This window comes from Oreochromis niloticus, linkage group LG8 (assembly GCF_001858045.2).
Source record: "Oreochromis niloticus isolate F11D_XX linkage group LG8, O_niloticus_UMD_NMBU, whole genome shotgun sequence".
Lineage (NCBI taxonomy): Eukaryota > Metazoa > Chordata > Actinopteri > Cichliformes > Cichlidae > Oreochromis > Oreochromis niloticus.
Window position 1 is genome coordinate 14946556 of NC_031973.2, and position 21191 is coordinate 14967746.

The 21191-nt window shown below is 40.9% G+C and overlaps 1 protein-coding gene across 1 annotated transcript; it reads right to left on the reverse strand.

The window, feature by feature from the left end:
- Positions 1 to 952: 952 nt before the first annotated feature.
- On the reverse strand, positions 953 to 20742 carry fra10ac1 (FRA10A associated CGG repeat 1). The gene is made up of 14 exons (XM_003441860.5): positions 20646 to 20742; positions 18425 to 18504; positions 18086 to 18178; positions 17815 to 17860; positions 17566 to 17642; positions 17293 to 17376; positions 17061 to 17145; positions 15205 to 15250; positions 6585 to 6698; positions 4845 to 4887; positions 4292 to 4425; positions 3414 to 3464; positions 2142 to 2226; positions 953 to 1502 (listed from the first exon to the last, which is right to left on the reverse strand). Exons 1-14 carry the CDS (start codon positions 20661 to 20663, stop codon positions 1460 to 1462), a joined length of 999 nt encoding a protein of 332 aa, XP_003441908.1. The 5' UTR covers positions 20664 to 20742; the 3' UTR covers positions 953 to 1459.
- Between the last annotated feature and the right edge of the window lie 449 nt (positions 20743 to 21191).

Here is a 21191-nt window from a genome sequence, read left to right on the forward strand (position 1 = left end):
TCGTCGGAAAGCCATATATCACCGGGGGATCTTAGAGGCTCCAAAGCTGGATGAGTCATTGGGGAAAGAGGATCAGTGGATTGGTTGTGATCCCTGCCCGATTCAGTACCGTCTCACTTTTCTGCTCAGCGCTGTACCTGTGACCTGCTGTGTGCAAATTCTGCCTGGAGAAAGCTGGAGATTGCACATTGAAGTGTAGGAAAATAACACAATTAAGAGCGGCTGCAGCAGTGCAATCCAGCGTGTGCATTGCATAGAGAGGACAGGATACTGCTGAGGCCTCCACTGACAATGTGAAATATGTGACATGAAACACAGAGCAGTAATTTATCATTTCGCCGAACGCTTCTGCGGCAACGCGACCCTTCGATCCCCGGAGAGTTTGGAGGTCGGCGAGTGCAACTCTCTTCACAGTCCACCTCGACTTGAATAAAAAGTTAGTGGCTTATTATAACTCAGATAGCTGAGATTCAGCTGATGTTAAGGCACAAGTATGAAAGATAACCAACCAATATCTAGTTTGAGGAGAATCTATTTTGTGGAAACTTGGACTTGAATACAGACTCGACTTTTTCTGGGTTCTTCAATGAGAGCGAAAAATTGGACGGTGTTACTTTTCATCTTCTAAATCATGAGGGAAAAACAGAAGCATACATTTCAAAGTCCTATCGTCAGCTGGGATGTACACATTCCTTTCTGGATATTTGTTGAAGCCCTGTGCAGGCGAGAATTTTTATCCAAGAAAACAGACTTTGACAGCACAATTGATCAGCTGAAAAGGTGTACAAGTGTAGCTGCAGGCAGAATCGTATCCCGCCTAAACTCCAAAACAAGCTGTTATTGCTCAGTGGACTGTACTTAACTACCTGTTAGCTTACATCGCCATGAATCACACAGTGAAAGAGTGCTCCCGAGAAAGCAGAAAGTAAAAAAGGAGACAGACAGAGCAGTATGTGGTAATTGTCTTTATTTAAGCCAAGGTCTTTAATCCCCAGCAACATGTAGTTCCCCTCTGCAGTCAAAGATAATCCTTTTTTTTTTTTAAGAGCAGAAGGTTTGACTCTTATGCAACACTTCACAAAACAATCATATATGCAGGTTTAGCTGCAAATGGGACGTGGGGACAAGGTTATTGAATTAAGACTTAATTAAGTTATGCATCACAAGCAAGAGGCAAGCCCCACGGCTGAAAAGAAACAGAGCATTTCCTCTATGTGCCACGAGGCTGGGTCGTAAAAAAGGGACATTAAAATGGTAAAATTTGCAACATTAAAAAAAACAGATATAAAGAGAAGGTGACAGGGACAGGCCATGTAAACACGATGTTTATTTCATTGGCAGTAATGGAACTCGCAGTGAAATAAACCTACATACAGTCAAGACTCAAACAGAACACCTTTAAGTATTCAGAAGACACAGAAGTGTAGTCACAGCAGGGATGCCACTGATACCAGCGGATTCAAAGAAACATGTCTTCAAAGTACTCATCAAACTCTTCCTCCCTGAAGAGACACAACAAGCAAAACACAGAAATGTAAGTTCCTGTCATGCATGATACTGACACAAACTGTTAGATGCTTCTTATGGGGGGACCCCAGCATAACTCGGTCAGTGTCAGTTCTCTATATAGCATAAAATGATGTTGACAACACTGATCCAGAACACAAACAAATACACAGTGAGGGGCAGAAGCAAGAGAGACTGAACATTTTTAAACAAGGCAAACAGACCTGAAATGCACTTAAGTTACCCACTATCACTTTCTTGACTGAAAGTAGATCCCAGTCTATACGATTGTCAGATTTGTAAGAGGCAGTTCTTTATGTTCTCCCTCATGACTTTATTTTTACATTAAAATAACATCAGTCTCAATAATATTCATTACACAGATTATAAAACCTAAACTAGCACAGCCAATATTTCGAGTAATAAGCCATTTGCCGCCAGTGAAATGGCTCAGAAGCATTACCATCATTATCCTATCAAAGGTCGGTGGAAGTTGACATAAATGTGTTCAAGATTTTGTGAGCAGCTTTACGCAGTGTATGTAAGCAGTTCTCATACTGCTATACAGACAGCAGTAACCCATGTAACTGGTGACAAACGGGAAGCTTAAAACGAGCACTAGCTGTTAACCTCACCTCGACTTTTCCTCCACTGCAGGGGCAGGTCCTCGCCAGTGGTCGCCTTCTGATTGGTCCTCTGGCTCATCCCCAGCGTCAGAGTCTAGTAGGAGAGTTTCAGAGAGCAGTGAGTCGCACTCACAGCAAAGAAAAACTGGGTCAACCGGTAACCTTTGCTCATCAGTTTCAATGTCAGGGTTTATGTGCACAATTCAGTTTTTGCATAGTGACTTAAATAGAGAAAAACCTCAGTTAGAGGGGTGGATGGAGTGTTTTGACCCAAATCACCTCCAACATGCGCATAACACACCCACTGAAACCCTTTATTAATATAAATGTAAAGAGTTGACATTTTCCTTTAATTTGTCACTCATATAGCCTCTGATCAACCAGTGAATGTTTAGGAAGTAAACTCCAAACCCTGCAGAAAAAAATTAGGAGTTCTTCTTCAAGAACGTGGCCTATTTCCTCACAAATTTATTCAGAAACAAGTTTTGGCAGGTTGTAGTAGACAAATATGTTATCAGCATAAGCTGCTAATTATGTGATGCTATACTGGGCCAAAGCAGCATATTTTTCCATTCATTTTCTCTGGCACTAATATAAAGTTTCTAGGGCATAAAGTGCTTCCCTGATATTAAAAATCTCTAACCCCTCTTTGAAAGCACTGCTTATACATTACACTAAATACCACAATCCGAAATGTAATGTTCTCCAACCTTCAACAATTGCTTCGAGCAAGTGTGACGCAGAAAGAAAGCATAAGAGTTTTTGTGTATGGACCTGCATGTGGAGCTCAGTGACATAACCTCAGAGTGTACACCTCCACCTACCAACCCATTTATCCAGCCAGACCTTGGCTGAACAAACAGAACAGGGACAAGGGGGCAAAGTCATACTTCACTTCATGCTGTTTCCAGTAAAGTTAAAAAACATACAGGAAAAAAAGAAAGAAAGAATGGAGACAAAAAGCATGCTGAGTCTGTCTATAACATTAACTACAAGGCTTATGGGAGTGTCAGGGTGCTTTCACTCCAGAAGTTTGGAGGAGAGTTTCAGTTCAGCGCTCAGGTGAAGGAGATCGTAAACTCAGATTCAAACATTTAGGGGCTAAAAAAGTTTTTTGCAACATTTGAAAATTTGGAAAAAATTGAAAGATATGTAAGATAGGTGACCGATCTTAATGTCAAAATGGCAAATTTCACCAAAAGGTTTAGGGATCTGTGCATCCCTACATCATTTTAAAAATGTGTTTGTGGGTCTGTGTGCATCAGGCCATCATGACATTACCTCTATCCGAGTTTTGCAATTCCTCTGAGCTGCTGGAAGAGGTGGAGCGATCTATAGAGAAACACACAGAGAGGCAACGATCAGAGTCACAGCTACCGGCCTTTGCTGACCTTAATGAACACTTTAAAAAATACTACGTGCATGACTTGCCACACTGTTGGCCACACTGATGCCAAATATCCTTGGGCAAGATACTAACTAACCCCAAGTTGCTCTTCGATGCATCCACAGGAGGATGAATGTGTGTAAATGTTAGATAGAAAGCACTTAAACAGAAAAAGCATAGAAAAAAGTGGATGAGCAAAGTTTTACAAAGCTCTGGGAGTGCTCAGTCAGGGCACAGAAAAGCTTTATATAAGAATCAGTCCATGTACCATTTATAACAGCGGATAAATCAAAATTAAAGCGACAGTGGAGAGACACCCTTCAACTGTGTTATGAGAGTTAACATTGCACATTCTGTCCACCAGAGGGCACTCTGCATGCAACACTTTTTGCATAATTGCTAAAAACATAAACCTGACTCCTACAGCACCACCTATGGGTGCAGTACTTCCAGTTTAATGTGGTGGGACAGGATAAATTATATGTTTCTAGTTCTTAATGTTTTTGCTGCACAAACAATTTAGTGAAAGAGGAAAAGACAGAACAAATAATAGCAGTTTTAATGCTTGGAGCTCTTGTAATAAAATAAGAAGATATCAAATGGAAATTATTACAACAACAAAAAAAAACTAAATGTCAAACACAAAAGAAAAATTGGTATTACATAATTTTGAAGAACATAATGCAAACAAGGTTGCTCCCAAGGGTATTTTTTCATCCTATTACCGTTTTAAAGGAAAGTTTATTTGGAAAGAAGAGCAGAGGAGTTTTACCTCGGTGCTTCTTGTGTTTGTACTTCTTCGAATGTGACGACGATCTCTTTTTCTTCTTTGTTTTTGCTTTCGCTGGCTTCTGGTTCTGATCCAAGAGCATTTTAGTCTTTGGTTTTGCTTTCACCTCCTTCCTCCTGAACAGAATCACAAATTGACCAAACCGTCAGCCAAGTCACTGTTTCAAATGCTATTACGTGAAACCCTTCGTGTTGGTCGAATGGCACATCCAAAACACGAGTAAACTGCGGCTTTAATGAAAACATCTAATACAAGACTTCCAGCCATCCTTCAGCAGCTAAAGCGACACTATAATGCATACAGCTGCTTCCAGATTCAAAGAACTGTGATAAAATCATGACACTCTGGTAAGGTCAGACAGGAGATATGAATCATGTTTTGAATTCTAAACCTCTGCATGCAACAAAACAACACGTGCTGACTGTCCATGGTGACCTGGCCTACTTTTAGCAGACGAGCGCACTCTCAGAAATCAGTCTTCACGGGCAAACAGAGCTACATGTTCATGTAAAAGGCGAAGTGAAAGTCGGCTTACTTGTGATGGTAGTTGAGTTTGAAAGAGCATTCAGGGCAAAGTCCTAGAACAGAAACAACATGACATGTTCACAAACAGGCTATCTATTGTAGCGGCTCTAAAAATAGATCCACTGTTACTACTGTGATTGTAATTATAGTGACAGTGTCAGGGTGTTTGTGTGTTAATGCTCACACTTTTTGTAACTACTGAACTAACCTACTGTATGTCTATTACTTAGTGGTTGAAAATGATGCTTCTATAGAAGATACACTAACTTCAGCATCACCCCGGTGTACACTGAGAAAATGTTCAACCTGATTCTTATGCAGTGCTGAGTCTTCAAAAGTCTTGAGTCACCCTTCATTTCTTTATATTTGGCTTCCAAGAAGCGACTGTTGACATCAGGCTTCATGTAAACAGTTTTTCTGTGGACGATGTGGCTGCTTTGTCACCCATTTGTAGTCCAGTCCTATACCTGACCATTTCCAGAGAAACGTTTGTTTTTTTCAAGCAATTTAACACTGAACTCTGAATAATTCCCATGTGGGAAAGTCACCTCACCCAATGGATGAACCAATATAGTACCTACACATGACACACAGCTTTATCAAAGGACAAATTTAAAATTGTTACTAGCATCCCGTCGCAAAAACACATAACTTAATCTCATTTCTTTAGTCAGTAACTTGAGCGCCAGAAGGCAGCAGCCTGGGTTCGAATCTGACCTGTGGCCCTTTGCTGCGTGTCTTCCCCCCTCTGTCTCCACCGTTGTTATCTAATAAAAAATGTTAAGAGGCATTAAGTAGTATTTTTGCTAGAAGCTATTAGCTTAAACCTTGGCATATCCCAGCATGTTATGCAATGTGTCCTTAAAAAAAATAGATGAAACTGGACAAAAGGAAAGGGATGATCTGGACAGAGAACAGAACAAAAACAGCCAACATCTGAAGAAGAGCCTTGAATGTCCTTCAAGAAGTTTGGAGAACTATTCCTGAAGACGACTTAAAGAAATGAGAAGAGAGCCTGAATAAGAGAGTTCAGGCTGCGTTGAAGAATAAACATGGTCACACCAAATATTGACTTTCAAGCTTGTTAGAACTGTACAAACTCTGTTTTTGTTTTGCACATTTTTAATAGATCTCTGGACCCATTTTCCTCGCTACATATAAAGAAAAGAGGGGTGGCTCAAGATTTTTGCTCAGCAGTATATAACAGTATTGCGCACATACAAAGGGAATCCTGTTGATAAAAATGAATCATCTGTGTATAAACTACAGAGAAGAAAGCATGAAAGAACCCGGTGGAGCTCATGTTTTTCTCCCAAAACACAAAAAAAATGATTCATAATAACTCTGCTCATGAAGCAATGCATCATCATCCTTATGGATTATATTTGTCCAGTAAAGCATACCCTGTTCATGCACTGGGGTTGCCAAATCACGTTTCATTACTGTTTAAACATTAGGGACTGTCTAAATAATGAATTTTAAATTGGCACAAATTGGGATTTTTTTTTATTTTTTGTGAGGAGAAAGAACCTGGACGTGACCTGTAAGACCAGCTTGTTAAAAGAGTCTGTCATTTCCTGCTTAACTGACTCCTCCAACTACAGTAATTATTTTCCGCAGTATAATAACCTGAAGGGGGATTATTATGACTAAGGTCATAGAGAGGGACCATTTGCTGGGCCACAGCCACACCTTTTCCAAAAAATTAGGCTATAAAATAAAGAGATGATTCGCGTCTTTTTTTCCTTACTGAGTTTGACCAGTGCGTTTCTCTTCTCCCCGTGTTCAACGTAGGCAAAATTCACCTCCCAGCTTTTTAGGCCTTCCTCCTTCTCGCAGCGTTTGTTTCCACACTGGAACTGACCTGGAACATGAAGGAGCTCACATGTACAAATCTGAATATTTCACACATTTACACTCATGTCACTCATGTCACACTTACACTCATGTCCAGTGTAAATAAATGTATTTTTTATTGATATAATGACTTATTGAGGGCTCCAACCAGCCGCAGGTGGCTTATGATGAATGTTCGTGTGAAATTCAAAAACTTAACAGTAGAAAAGTGAACAGAATAAAAAGATGTATTTTAGTAGTGACACAGACTAAAAATCTCCAAACAGATTCTGTCAGGCAACCTTCAAACCCTGCTGCTCACTTTTACCCACCGCAGTCTATCTCTACACCCCTTCCTCCTTATCCCCTTTCTCCTTCTCATCTCCCTTTCTTCCCCTCGTCTCATCCCTTCAGGCCTCCCTCCAGCCGCTGTACAGGCTGCCTGTTATCCCCAGAGGAGCTTAAGGTGGCATTGATCTGGTCTCCGGGGTTCCTCCAGATTGCAGCAGAGGGAGCGAATGCGTCAGAGCCATCCAGTCTTGGCACGAATTCCTAACTCCGCGAGAGGAAAGTGATGCCTCTCCTCACCTGGAAAGGATTGCGACTCTGTAAACATTCAGGTGAGATTACGCAGGGCCCATGGCCTCTGGCCACTTCGAGCCATAGGGCGGACTCTCTCTTCACGTGCTGTATGAGATTAAAATCCAATGACGTCAGCTTAGAAGAAGACACTTCTGGCTACGGTTCAAATGAGGTTTACTTGAGTTTATGTGTGAGGGGAAGACACTGTACTTATAAAAGAGAGCCATGAAAGAATCCAACAATTTCCAGTCAAAAACAACAAATATCAGCTCCTCGGTGAGGTCACAGAGAACGTCAGGATGTCACTAAAAGTATTTATATTACTCGAAAATGTCAGCATATCCTGTTCCCCCCTTGCTCTACATGGGCGTGACTTGGGTGAGGGCCATCTTCTCATCTCTGTGCCATCTTAACGCCACGATTAGTGACCGATACCCAGAGACCTGGGAGAATCCTATACAGTCTTCACCCATTATCAGTGACCTCATTTACGATCATGATGCCTATGATAAAAAATTATTTTCTTATCTGCTGTTAAAGCCGGACGTAACATGTGCAAAGAAAGACTCTAAAAGGTTCTGCTTTGCATATTAAAAATACAGAAGCGCCCTTGAACATCATTCTGAATCCCCTTGCTCCCTTTGAGAAGCAGCTCAGTGTAAAATAGAAAAGAATGTGATTTATTCGAAGGTTACAACATGGAGCGTTCGAATGTGTGGAGCCCTCCAGCTACACACAAATGTGACCCTGGGAGAGTGGAGTCAATATAAATCTGTTTCCAGGCAATTTTTTTGACAAATAAATGTCAAAAACTAAATACAATCAAGGCCAGGAAACAGTTTGTCAACGCATTTCTGATAGTTTTCAGTCCCTAGGCCCAAAAATTTCACACTTGAAACCTTACAACAAGTCCCCGGTACTGTATTTGGAAAACCGATTTAAAACAAAAAACTGGGACGCAGAGAGAATTGCTGCTTTATAAAACAAGTTTTATACACAGTGATGGAGTGGTGGTGACCTGACCGGGGTGGCACACCGCTTCTTTTTACCCAAAGCCAACTGCGGTAAGCGTTTGGGAAACCTGACGGATGGACACGAGCTATATCGGGTTTTCTGGTGAAAGAAAAGAAGGATTTCCACTGTTGAGAGGCGCCAGGTATTTTCACACATCAGGGGAGCCTCACGTGCCACATGAAAGAGAAAAAGAAAAAAGCCGATGAATCCTGTTAGGAGAGGAAACTCCGGTCCTCCTACGTCATTGGTTAATAATGCCACCAGCCAGTGGCCCGAGATCAAGACGGATAACTACCACAGGACAGATGGGTGCACGATTAACAGTGACTGGATGATGTCAAAGGGAGTGACCTGAACTAGCGTGCATTCACTTTTTATTCACTCTTGGATAACTGCCAAGTCCACACGATGATGCGAAATGACACATTTGTCTGTTTTTTTCCCCCTTCTATCAAAGGGATTGCTATCAGGCCAGACGTGCCGTGCTGGGTTAGACAAAAAAGATCCAATCCACTTTCATGTGAAGCTACAACAAGGGAGCCAATTAACTTAGATTAGCACCGTGTGGAACTTGTGGAAACACACATTAGCAGAGCTGCACACAGAACCACACCTTAGTCTTGCTGCTAATTTTTCCCTGTGGTCACTTGTGGTGCTGCAGTAAAAAATTTAAAAAAATAATTCATTGAAAATCCCCTGCAGCCAGAAAAGGACTCTGGCCAAAGACCACTACTATGAAAAACTATTTACAGGACACAACCAACCGAGCACAAACATGGACAGTAATTGCTCTTCTTATAAGGGCTTGGCAGGCATCCAGCTGAGCGAAGTCACTGAACACAAAAGTCTAACACATCAATCCCATAGAAACTTTTTCTTAAAAATCACAAATACCAATGCTTGTAGTTTGTTTTCTTTTACTTTTTAATTAGTAAGATGAAGAGATTTTGATTTTCTATGGATAGAATTTCTAGGCACAGCCAGGTTGCCGAGTGTCTCTGTGTTGGTGGGCTCAGGATCCCATCTCTGTGTTTTGTGGATTATCTTTCTATGTTGGCTTCATGAGAAGGTGGCGTGAAGCTCGCAGTGGAACGGTTCGAGGTCAGTTGTGAGGTCAGCGGGAATGAGAATTAGCACCTCCAAGTGTGACGCCAGATAAAGGTGGAGTGCCCACTCCGGGTCTGGACGAGTTGGTGCCCCAAGTGGAGGAGTTTAAGTACCTCTGAGTCTTGTTCCCAAGTAAGGGGAGGGTGAAGCGGGAGATTGACAGACGGACTGGTGTGGTGTCAGCAGTGATGCGGGCGCTGTAGCAGTCGCTTGTGGTGAAAACAGCGACGCTGTCGATTTACTGGTTGAGCTATGCTCACACCCTCACCTATGGCTACGAGCTCTGGGTAGTGACCAAAAGAATGAGATCGAGTAATTGGCTTTGAAGGGTGGCTGAGTTCTCCCTTAGAGATAACATAAGGAGCTCAGTCATTCGGGAAAGGTTCGGAGTAGAGCCGGTACTTCTCATTATTAAATGGAGCCAGTCGAGGTGGTTTGGCATCTTGGACGCCTCCTAGGTGAGGGCACACCTAGGACATGCTCGCTCGGCTGGCTTGGGAACACCTTTGTGCCCCCCCGCCCGGATGAGCTGGAGGATGTTAGCGGAGAGAGAGAGAGGGGCTGCTTAGACTGCTACTCCTAAGAGGCAGCAAACAGACTGATGAATAGAGATGAAGAGATGCTGGCAGGCCGACTTTATTGCCATAAGACAAACAGACAAAGCGATGATACACGTCAACTCCTGTTTCTTAGGGTCAGGGCTGTGAGCAAAAGCAAATACGCAAGTTTCCCATAATGCTGACCTGTTTGTTTAACATCACGATCATCACAAAGCTGCTTGTCACATGCAACAGCTTCTACTGCTGCAAGGTGAGCTGATTCTGTTCAAAGGTACATGGACTGTACTGTACTCTTAAGTAACTCAACCAGATCTGCCCCAGCCCAAAATGACCCTTCAGATCATTTAGTGACTGAAAAGCCTGTGAGGATGCAGACTTAAGGTGGTCACTGTGAGTGTCTGCATCCGCTGTTGTTTTTCAGCTAAATCTTGATACTCACCAGGACTCTAACCTTGCCTATTCCCAGAGTGAAATGCCTTCAATAAAAGTGCAGCCTGTGGAAAATATATGGTTCCCTCAGGCAGACTTTTCAAATATTGGAAATGTAACTAGGAATCAGATGGATGCTTCTCTGACCACCCACTCCCACCTCTGATGCTTGATCAGATTTAGCCTGTTTTTTGTTTTTTGGGGGTCTGTCTTCCACGATGACTTTGAGTTCAGTGCTCAGACTAAATAGCATTACAAAGTTCTATGACTGCTATACTCTATCAGCCCAAGAATATCTGCGTTACATCTATGTGTCCCTCTTTAAACCACAGAGAAATATTCAAATTTTGACATTTGTAAGGCGCACTCTGACACTCACACTTTGAAACAATAGGAATGGAGACACTGACACCGGCCGCTGTTAGACTGGGCAACTCTGAAAGCTTTGTGCACTGTCAGATAATGAGCTTCCACTTCTCACACTTAAAATACACTCAGTTACTTCTCTGGAGCTGATGTATTTTGTCTGGCAAATGAGAGCCCAGCAGGACATACTTACTACGTGCAAAGCCTGCCTAGAACACAGGCCGAGCCAAAGCAATCATTTAAAGCAACAGAAACGATCTCACCCCTCAAATTGGCTTGTCACTTTTGTTTTACTTAAATCGAAATTGAAAGGGTACCACCAGGATGTAGAATAGTATATAACATTATTTGAATTTGCTCATTTAAGGGTGGAGTAATTGCTTTATATGAACCTGACAACAATAACAAAAAAAAAAATGTAGATGGAGCAGAGGCAGGATCAAACGTTTAGATAGGCAAACAGAAGAAAATCCAGGACAGAGCAAAATTAAATAAGTAAAAATGTGACGCCAAACAATGAAAAGCCAAAAAAAGGAAACTGATTATCATATCAACTAGAACGATCAGCACGTGTTGGCACCCTTTTTGCGACCACAAAATAATTAAATCAACCAATCTGTGGTTGCCTGGTAACTGCACTGAATTTTTTCACTTCGTCCACTAACTGCAAGTTGCTGCAGTGATCAGTTGGTCGACAAGAGTTTGAGCCTCCAACACCCACAGCGTGTGGTCGACAGCTTTCAAACGCAAAACAGTTGCATAGGTTGCCAGTTGGGAGGCAACTTGTCTCAAAACAGTTGCAGACTGACTGTGACTGACTGTGACTCTCAGACAGACTGGTGAAGGTTTGCAAATAATCACCATTTAATTTACAAACGCAGACAGACTGACCCCAGCTGGTTGTTGGCAATGTGTGCCAGTGAGAACAGCTTTACAGTAGTTGACTTGACTCAGCAGATCCCAGCAGTAATTTAAATTTTATATTTTATAACACTTGTAGAGGAATTTATGTTTCAAAGAATGAGGTTCTGGCTAAACTCTGAATGTTAGAAACATCCATTTCTGTGTCTAAACAGCAGATTTTTGCAATACAACACAGTTCATTGCCCTATTATCATGAACAGATTGGGGTCAAGTTAGCAATTGCATGCAATCAATTGCAAACTAATAACATCTTAATGTGGTTTTAACGCCAATGATTGCAAGCAGTCGCAGACCTGTCCCTAATTTTGTTTTGCCAGTCTCCAACCACTAATTTTTTCCAGTGTGACAGTAGTATAATGCATCACAACAGTGCAAGCTAAAAGTGGCTTCACATCATTCACAGCTACCAGTGGCATTTATTCCAAGGCAGCAGAAGCTGGGTCAAACCTAACTCCTGCTGTGTCAGTGTGTACCTTGACAGGAGGCCCGCCTACAACAACCTAGCCTCAGCTATCTTTGCTCCACATGTTTTTATTCTTGCACTTTAAAGCAACTGTCTTCTGATTGGCTGCCCCTCATATTTAAAAATGACCAGCAAGTGGTTTGTGTTTCTGTGCTTGCAGTCAAGAGCAGTCTGACCTCATTATCTGAAACTTTGCTCATTTTTTATATGAATATGTCACTATTGTAATGGTATCCATATCTATTTCATAGTCAGAGGGTGAATACATGTCCATGTGCGCTCCATGGAAATCCACAGTCCACAGTTATACTCGCTTGTCTGCAAGCAAGTATAACTCCAGAAGTTTTCATGCTACTCTCCCATGGGTGGATGCACAAAGTAGAAAAACATCACTGACACTATGAAAGAAGACCGAAGATAAAATGGCCAGATCGATCACGAGGAATTATTAAGTAAAACTAATTAAACAAATACAAATGACAACTTCTGCTTTTAAAAAAGGAAACCAACAAGGTACCTTTAAGATCTGTTAATATTAGGCATTTGTAGCTTTCTCTTATATTCAACTACAGGAATTCATGTGGAACTTTCAGAAGTATAAAGGCACCGAGATGAGAAAAAGAAAGTTAGCAGCAAGGACTAGAAGCACATCTCATTCTTCAAAAAAAATCTGCAGCAAGACTCCAGTGGGAGGATAACCTGTGATCCCCCCCAAAAAGAAGAGAGAATGAAACCTTTTGGTACTGTGCACTCCTTGATCCAATATAACACTATAGCAATGAAAAGAAAGGTCAGTGTTCTTCGTGATCCAACCTTATTGGATGGAAACTAGTCAGCATTATCCACCAGCATGATCTGAAGTGCACAGAAAGCAGCGATGATAAGGGGATGGTTTCCAAAAAAGGTATTCATGCCAGAGCAAAAGTAAAACGTGGGCATCAGAGGTGGTACAAGATCAGTTTAATTGACAGGAAGCAGTACTACACACGAGCTCGGACTAGCAACACTTAGTCCAAGTGGAACTGCTTGTAATTGAACAATAAATCAAAAACGTTCACGTTGATGACTCGCCAACAGATTGTTGCCAAGATTCAAGTGTCTGTGATTGATGACACTCTATATCAGCTTACAAATCAAATCAAACTCCTGTTATACTCAATCCATGACAAAGACTTGCACCAGTGTATTCTTCACGTCTGAACGGGGGCGTCAGGCCCAACTTACAGAATTTATTTAGTATTGATTTCACTGGAGAGGGTTTAGAGTCCCATGCTCTAAACAGTACTTAAGGAGCATGTCTCTGGTAATTATTAATGTCCACAAATCACAGCTGAGGCAGCTAAAGTGCAGTGCATCTGACCTAATCTAATCCCACTTCCTGTAGAGTACTGCTACATGGCTTGAACTGTCAGAGTCCAAGATTACACCGTCTTAATCCGGAACAACATATTGGCTTAGTCAGCTTTCCCAGACACGCTGTTTGTGTGTTTATGAGGTTGTACTGGTATAAACATAATTATAATAATAATTTAAATGTTAAATGACTCTGCATATGTGTGTGTGTGTGTGTGTGTGTGTGTGTGTGTGTGTGTGTGTGTGTGTGTGTGTATGAGATTGTGTGTGTGTGTGAAGCTCACTTTATTAATGAGCTGTCAAGGCAGGCTCCCTTGCTGAGCAGCAGCTATTGTCCTTCCAGGTAAACTTATAAATACCACTGTCACACAAACGCAGCGGTAGACAGAGAGGTGTTGTACTAATCCTGAGCAATAATAGCAACAGTAATCATGGAACCACTGCCAAACTATCAAGCTAGTCCAGTGGTATCAGAAAGCTACAGTGTTGGGTATCAATGGACAGATTAATCCGTGGCTGCTTAAGATGGGAAGCCACAAGCAAACACGGAAAGAAAATTCAGATGAAAGGTCAAATCGTTTAAAGATTTATGACGCCATTCTGGAGAGCCATAAAGTCAAACCAAATTGCAGCAGGCATCTTTTTTTAAAGAGCCTGACATGTGGAGAGACTCCTGAGGGGAAGCACCAATCATAGGTGATGTACTGCTGTGTGACTTGTCTTTATCTCTGTCTCCATCTAGTGGAGAAGGTTGTGAGGTGTGGGTGAGAAAGCTATAATCCCACTTTACTATGGTTCACTGAGGTTCACTAAAATGTGAATTTAGAGCAGCACCGCAAGCAAAACACAAACAGAAATTAAAATATCCCGTTTTCCAACAGCTTTCTGAATCCGGACTTTATGTCAGCATTACATAGAATATTATGTAATAAGGATTCAGTTCCAGCCTCTTGATTAAATCGGATCTCTTTGCTCAACAAGTATGCTTTTTACTGCAATTTAAGATCACTTCTCCCCTTAGGGGTCATCACAGCAGATCATCTTCCTCCCTCCCCCCTATCACCACCACCCCCTGCATGTCCTACATGCTGCCTTTCCTGTCTTCCTCCCCTCACGCAACCAGTCGTGGCAGATGGCTTCCCCTCCCTCAGCCTGGTTCTGCTGGAGGTTTCTTCCTGTTAAGAGGGAGTGTTTCCCGTCCCACCGTCGCCTTGTTCAAAGGGGGTAGTCTGATTATTGGGGTTTATTATTAATATTGTGTATTACTGTATTATTGTAGGGTCTTTACCTTACAATATAAAGTACCTAATTTCTAATCTTGTCCATCCTGATCACTCCCATTTAAAAATATAAGCATCTCTAGCTTGGCTTCTTTCTCCCTCTCGTTCTTCCTTCTGTCACAAATTACCCCTGACACTCATCTCCACCCACTCCACCCTGTGAGCTCTGCATTATTTTGGATGGTTGACCCCAGGTAATTTATTCTACCTTCACTACCTTTGCTCCTTGCAGCATCATTGTTGCACCTGTCTCCTCCTCATTCACACACACACACACATCTATTCTGTGTTGCTTCAACTGCTTTGCATCCCTCCTCTCCCCAGAGCATACCTCCACCTCTCCAGGCTGTTTTCCAGCTTATTCTCTTCCTTATTCCCACTACAGATCAAACTGTAAGTGCTCGATACAGCAACATTAGCAGGAACATGCAAGCATATAACAGGTGTATGCCATACCTTTTCCAGAGACAACTTCATTCTCTGTCCGCCATCGAAATCCAAACTGTTGGGCACAGATTTTTTAAATGAGCATAAATGAGCAAAATCATATACACGAAACCGACTAATGCATCAGATCACTTTGTCATGCATATAGCCTGCAAGCCATAGCTGTGTTTGCCCCACCTTTTAATGCTTATTAGTTTTCAAAGGCAGTTGGATCAGAAAAAGAACTGATAATATAAGGACTGCATATATTTGTGTTTATTCACCCATGCACTCTTATTATTAAATGCTGTGCATGCACATTAACTTGTTCATGTAAACACATCTATAGTAAGTGGTGTCCTTTTGACCCGAAGTACTGCAACTCGCCCTTTATATTTTTATTCGTAGGCGTTCTAGAATAACTAGTGAATAAATCAGGTGCACAACCTTTTTAGTGTTTAGCGGCTTCGACTTTTTAAATTGAAATGTTTCAATTTACCTACAGTGCCTCCAATAAACATAGATAATACCAGGTATTCTGTATTGTGCTCCATGTCGGAGGTGTAAGCGTAAAAGAGATCTGTGCACAGAAAACTCATCAGCACAAATGCAGGAGATACTGAGCTGGGCCACACGTGTGCCACTTTTCATCAGTTTTAAACGTTGGCCTCGCTCCAAAAAGGCTCAGCGATCACTGGAGACAGAGCAGAGCGCCAGAACACATCATACCCCCAACTTCAGGCTAAAATGGGCTCGCTATTATGGAGATTAGTGAGACTTAGGTAATATTAACCTTTACACATGGCAACACCGCAGGGATAATTAGTGTAATCTTTTTTGGAATACTGGAGCAGGTCCTGGTAACGCTGATTGCTGAGGTGCCTACGGGCACCGTAATGTTATCTTATAGCACATGTAGGTGCGTAAGTGATAAATCGATTTCTAGGACTTAGAAATTGGTTCATTATGTTAGTAGTTTTGACTCTGTATACCACTAGCGTGGATTTGAAATCAAACAATCAAGATGCGACTGATCTGTAGACTTATTTTAATTGACAAAAAATGACATAAACCTATCAGAGGGACAGCAGAAAGTTTAGGAGTAGTGGACAGCTCAACAACACTAAAAAGCCTGAAAGACCCACAGAAGATGGCTTTGACAGTGCTTCACAGTACAAATGGATAATGACCCAAAGTATGGTGCAAAAGCACCCCGTGAGTTTCATCTGATCTCCACTCAATGCAGCATGTTTTTCAGTTTAATGAAGATAAAGCTGAACGCAGAGAGACTCACAAACAAGCAGCAACCCATGGAGGCTACAGTAAAAATAATTGCCCAAGTGTGTTACTAAGTCACGTTATAGGGGGCTAAACATGGGACCTCAGTAATGAGGATGGGCTCACTGATCACGAATTAAACTTTAGTACAAAACCACAAGCATTACCTTTTGGCAATAACTGACACATGTAGTTTACTAAAGTATAGTAAATGTGATGTGTGCTTAAGTTGTCAGACTGTAATTATAATCCATTCTTTGATATAATGCAATAAATAATACTACATAAGTCTACATAGGTAACATGAATATTACGCATGATTAGCCAACATCAACATTCACTTTCTATCAACTTTATACTAAAGTGTATTTAACTATAAATGTTTAATTTATTAAGAATGATATCATGAAGTGCTACCTTCATTCGAACCGTAATTTAAGGTTTTAATTCCTGCACCTTGTGTGAAACTGGCTTTTTTATATGACAATTTTTAAATGCTTTCAAATATTCAAAAATGCTATCATATCATACTACAGAAACTGCTTTATATAAGCTGTATTACTGTTTAAAAATTGGTAAGAAATCAATTATATTTCCATTTCTCTCACCTTGTTTTCCTTGTATCTGCTGAGGTCAGCTATGCAGTATTCTTTAAACAGCTTGTCATAATACTTTCTGGCCAATTCTTTTTCCCTGCAACAGAAAAAACCCCCACAAGCAACTAAGAAAATCAGCACACACATCATTAACTGACTTCTAGTGTAACATATAGACTTTTAAGAAGAGAACTGAACAGGTAAAAAACTAATTCATTATTACTGATGCCACTAAGTTGATCACCATGTCATGTCCTCCTCGTCCTCATCCCTCCAGAGAAAACGATGGTTTTCACGCAGCACGTCTAGATCTGTTTTGTCCTTGGCTCTACGGGGAATAAATGTAAAATGACAAAGTTTATGAGCGCGCAAAAACCGAAAAACAACTTCTGCAACTATCACTTTTAATGAAATGATTAACTGGATTGCAGTGATGTATAGACATATTGTCATTATTTTGCCTGGAGTGACAGCAGCTGACTGTTCCCCAGAGTTGACTGTGAGTAAGATTACTCACGCTGAGCGCTTGAAGTCAACCATCTGTCCTCCGTAGTACAGTATGTAATCACCGACAAACTTCTTGTGCCGCTCAAACTGGAGACATCTGCTTAAGGTCATTCTGTTGTTCAATGTTAACTTTTGCAACTGTAAACACAGCCTAAAATTTCCTACCGCATCACATTTTAATATCTTAAAAAGTTACGTTTCATCAGCCTCTTCATCGTCTACTCACAGCCGAAAGAAATGATAAATGAAGAAAGGATACAGCGTTCATCGATATCAGGTGGGCTCGTCTGTTCCGGGCTTCTTCTCTAAACAAAACAAAAAAATATAAATATAAGTGATGCATTTTTATCAAAAAAAGACAAAAAAACAAAACAAGATAATGTGTGATAGCTTGCAAAGAAAAAACAATCCACTGAGAGCATTTAATCAGATTGGCCCATAAGAAGTGACATTAACTGTAGTGTGCATCGGTAAAACGCGTGCAGCTAAAAACCATTAGCACTTCTTCGATCTGCTATTAGTCACCATACCTGTCCACTTCATTTGAGTGCGAGCTGCGGTGAGCCACCTTGGAGTGGCGACCTTTCTGAAACGGCTTCTGTAAGATTTCCTCCTCATGTTTCCTGTAGAAGGTACACATAATAGCAGAAAGCTTGTGTTAGTGGATGGAGATGTCTACCCACACCAGTGTAAATGTAAACTAGTGAAGAAAATGGATTAAAAACACTTGTGTTTACTCCTATTATCGTTTGTACAATCCCATCTCATTTGGTCAGCACAGATACAGTACCAGGAGTTCGGTTGAGCCAAATGTGAATAACGCGAAAAAGTATCAATTAGCCTACGTAATTCTTTAGCCTTCATTTGACCTTTTAAGGCCTCTCTGTGAGGACTCTCCCTGTCCATCTTCATCACTGAAGTCAGAGTCATAACCGCCGCCCCCATGAACCTGAGGAAACACAGGAAGTGATTTGTGAATCATATCTGATGATACATGTTGCACTTACCCACACACTTTCTGGCAAAATTAGGCATATTAGATAAAAATGCATGCGTACACTTGCACTGTACATCCTAACTGTGAGACATGTATTGCAACGTGTGACACGAATAGGGTAATGACTGATCTTATAGTAAACATGACACTATGTATTAACATCTGCTGCACACATATACATATATATATAAAACCATTAAAGGGTGCATTTCTGAATGAGGGAGGGCATTTTTGCATATTTCCTCTGATCAGTGCTTTCTCTGTCTGAAACAAAACAGACTCTCAGTCTCATCAGTTTAAGTCAACTTTCTTTTGATTGTCGATAAAGAAAGGGTTTAAACAGCAGCTGGATTGAGCTCCTATTTGCTTAAATCAACCATATTATATTATAGATGGCTCCTCACTTTCACACCATAGAGACCCAAAGGTGGGGGGAAAAAATAAAACAGAAACTCGGCTGCAGCAGTCTCACCTCATTCTTTCAAACATTAATCATGTTTAATACTGTAAGGGTATAAATATAACAGAAAAGAAAGAAAACGGGAAGCATAACAGGTCAGGTTTAAGTTAACTAGAACATATTCTATGCCTTTATAATTTGATCCAGGTCAATTTATTCTCGGGCCAAGCATTCCTTCATAAAAAGTGTCGACAAGTTTCCTGTCTGACGTGAATAAACAGAGAGTAGGAGAGTGATTTTATTGTTAGGTTTTAAGGTATTTACAATACTGCTTTTTGGAGAAAAGCATCTATTGTCACTGTTTTATATTTGTAGCACTTTGGTCAACATTGTTGGATGTAAAGTGCGTTATAAATAAAGATGCTATGCTATGCTATGCTAATTGTCCAATATACTTAAGACATGAAAACATAAAAACTAGAATGATCCCATTCTATTTTATTCCACAAGTGCCAGCCTCCGCTGGAAGTGGAGCAAATTTGGTGGGAACACAGACAGTTCTCACGTCTCATGAATGTTTCAAGCTTCCATAAAATCATCTCTTCATTTATTTAACCAACACTGGTTGATCTAAAAGTCCATCTTAATGGATATGGGATGAATTTGACCCAGTGTCTTGCCCCAAAAGTGATCGTCTGCTGAAAAAAATAATATCCGGTTGGCCTGTAATCTGTCAAACATGTCTGCACAGCTCGATGATATCAAGTCATTTCTACACAGAAATAACATTCCTGTGACAAGTAGAAGCTGCAATCAATATTTGGAAATGTAAATTTTATATAGCCTTTATTTATCCACGTGAAAAGTTTCCTTAACATTAAAAATGTGTTTGTCAAGAAAGATCCTGCCTTGGGTGTAGCAATAAAAGTGCAACAAATATAACAAAATACCTCTATAAAGACATTTAAAGTGGCCAGAACGGTCTGTATCGATAATACATAATGTTGAACAAAAGGTTGGTACAATAATGCAGTCATAAAAATACTTTCAAAACAGGTAATTTCTTTATGCTATATGTAACCCCTTCAGAAATCCTTTTGGCTGCAGCCTACTTATCAATATAAGCAACGATATTAGCCATAGAACAAACCCAGAAATCGGAAATTACATTTTAATGATGTAAAAGAAAAAAAAAATTGTGTAATTTATCTCTCAAAGTCACCAAATGTCTGGCTAAAAGAAGACAATTGGAGTAACTGTTACAACGAGAGACTATAGCAGCAGCTTTCCCTTACTCAGTGTGGCAGAGCAAGTGCTCAATGGTGGATGAAATAGTGAACAAAGTGAGATATTTTGGAGGTCCCGTCATCAGAAACGAGCTATGACACGGTAACAGGTGCACGACGACTCTGACTGCTGTGAATTTCACACAGGCACGCGCTTTAGCTCGTGCTTTGACCGCTTTGGACCTGTCACGCGCCACAGACACCGCTCATCCCTGACTGTAACCAGTGAAGCAGTCAGGAACCAACACGGCGTTAGCAGGCATCACCGACATACCTATCTGTGAGGGGAATAACGGGCTGCTAACAAATACGCGAACACGTCCTCACAGTCTTGTTTGCAAAAGAAGAGACGCGACTTTATCACATATATAAAAAGTTTACCTTTATCACATGTATAAAAAGTTTACCTTCACAAGATCATCCATGGCTTCTTTTTTTCCCCCTGCGAACTGCCGCTGACTGTTTACAAAATGTAATCGCCATGTGATGACGTAAGAAGTAAGTCGCGGTATGATGACGCAGACAGACATGAATTATATTTAGAAGAATCTGAGAAAGATTAAGAAATAAGTCCAAGAATAATTTATCATTTCCTCTTTTTTTTATGATATTAAAGCTTACATTGGTTTGTAGTCAGTAACTAGACTCTAAAGTCTAATTTTGTGTAAGTGTAATTGGCTGATAACAGTTTCTTTAATCGGGCATCTAATTATTTTCTAATTTATCAGTTCGTCCATCATCTAATTTATCTAATTACCCATTTATCAGGGGGCAAGTCAGCGTCACCAGGTGAAATGAATAATCTATTGGGGATGAAAGGGGGGTGCAGTACAACATCGAGCATCGACATTCATTTTAGAACAAATGGCCCAGTTACACGGATCAACCAGCAATTGATTCATATCGTTCACTTCCGCCGAGGGACACTGGAGGATGTATTTGAATTGTGGACT

Coding starts and splice junctions, on each gene's coding strand:
- fra10ac1 (XM_003441860.5), bottom strand. Junction 17,643..17,814: donor ACCTGATATCGATGAACGCT/GTATCCTTTCTT, acceptor AGATGTCTCCAG/TTTGAGCGGCACAAGAAGTT. Junction 1,503..2,141: donor GCAGTGGAGGAAAAGTCGAG/GTGAGGTTAACA, acceptor GTGTCTCTTCAG/GGAGGAAGAGTTTGATGAGT.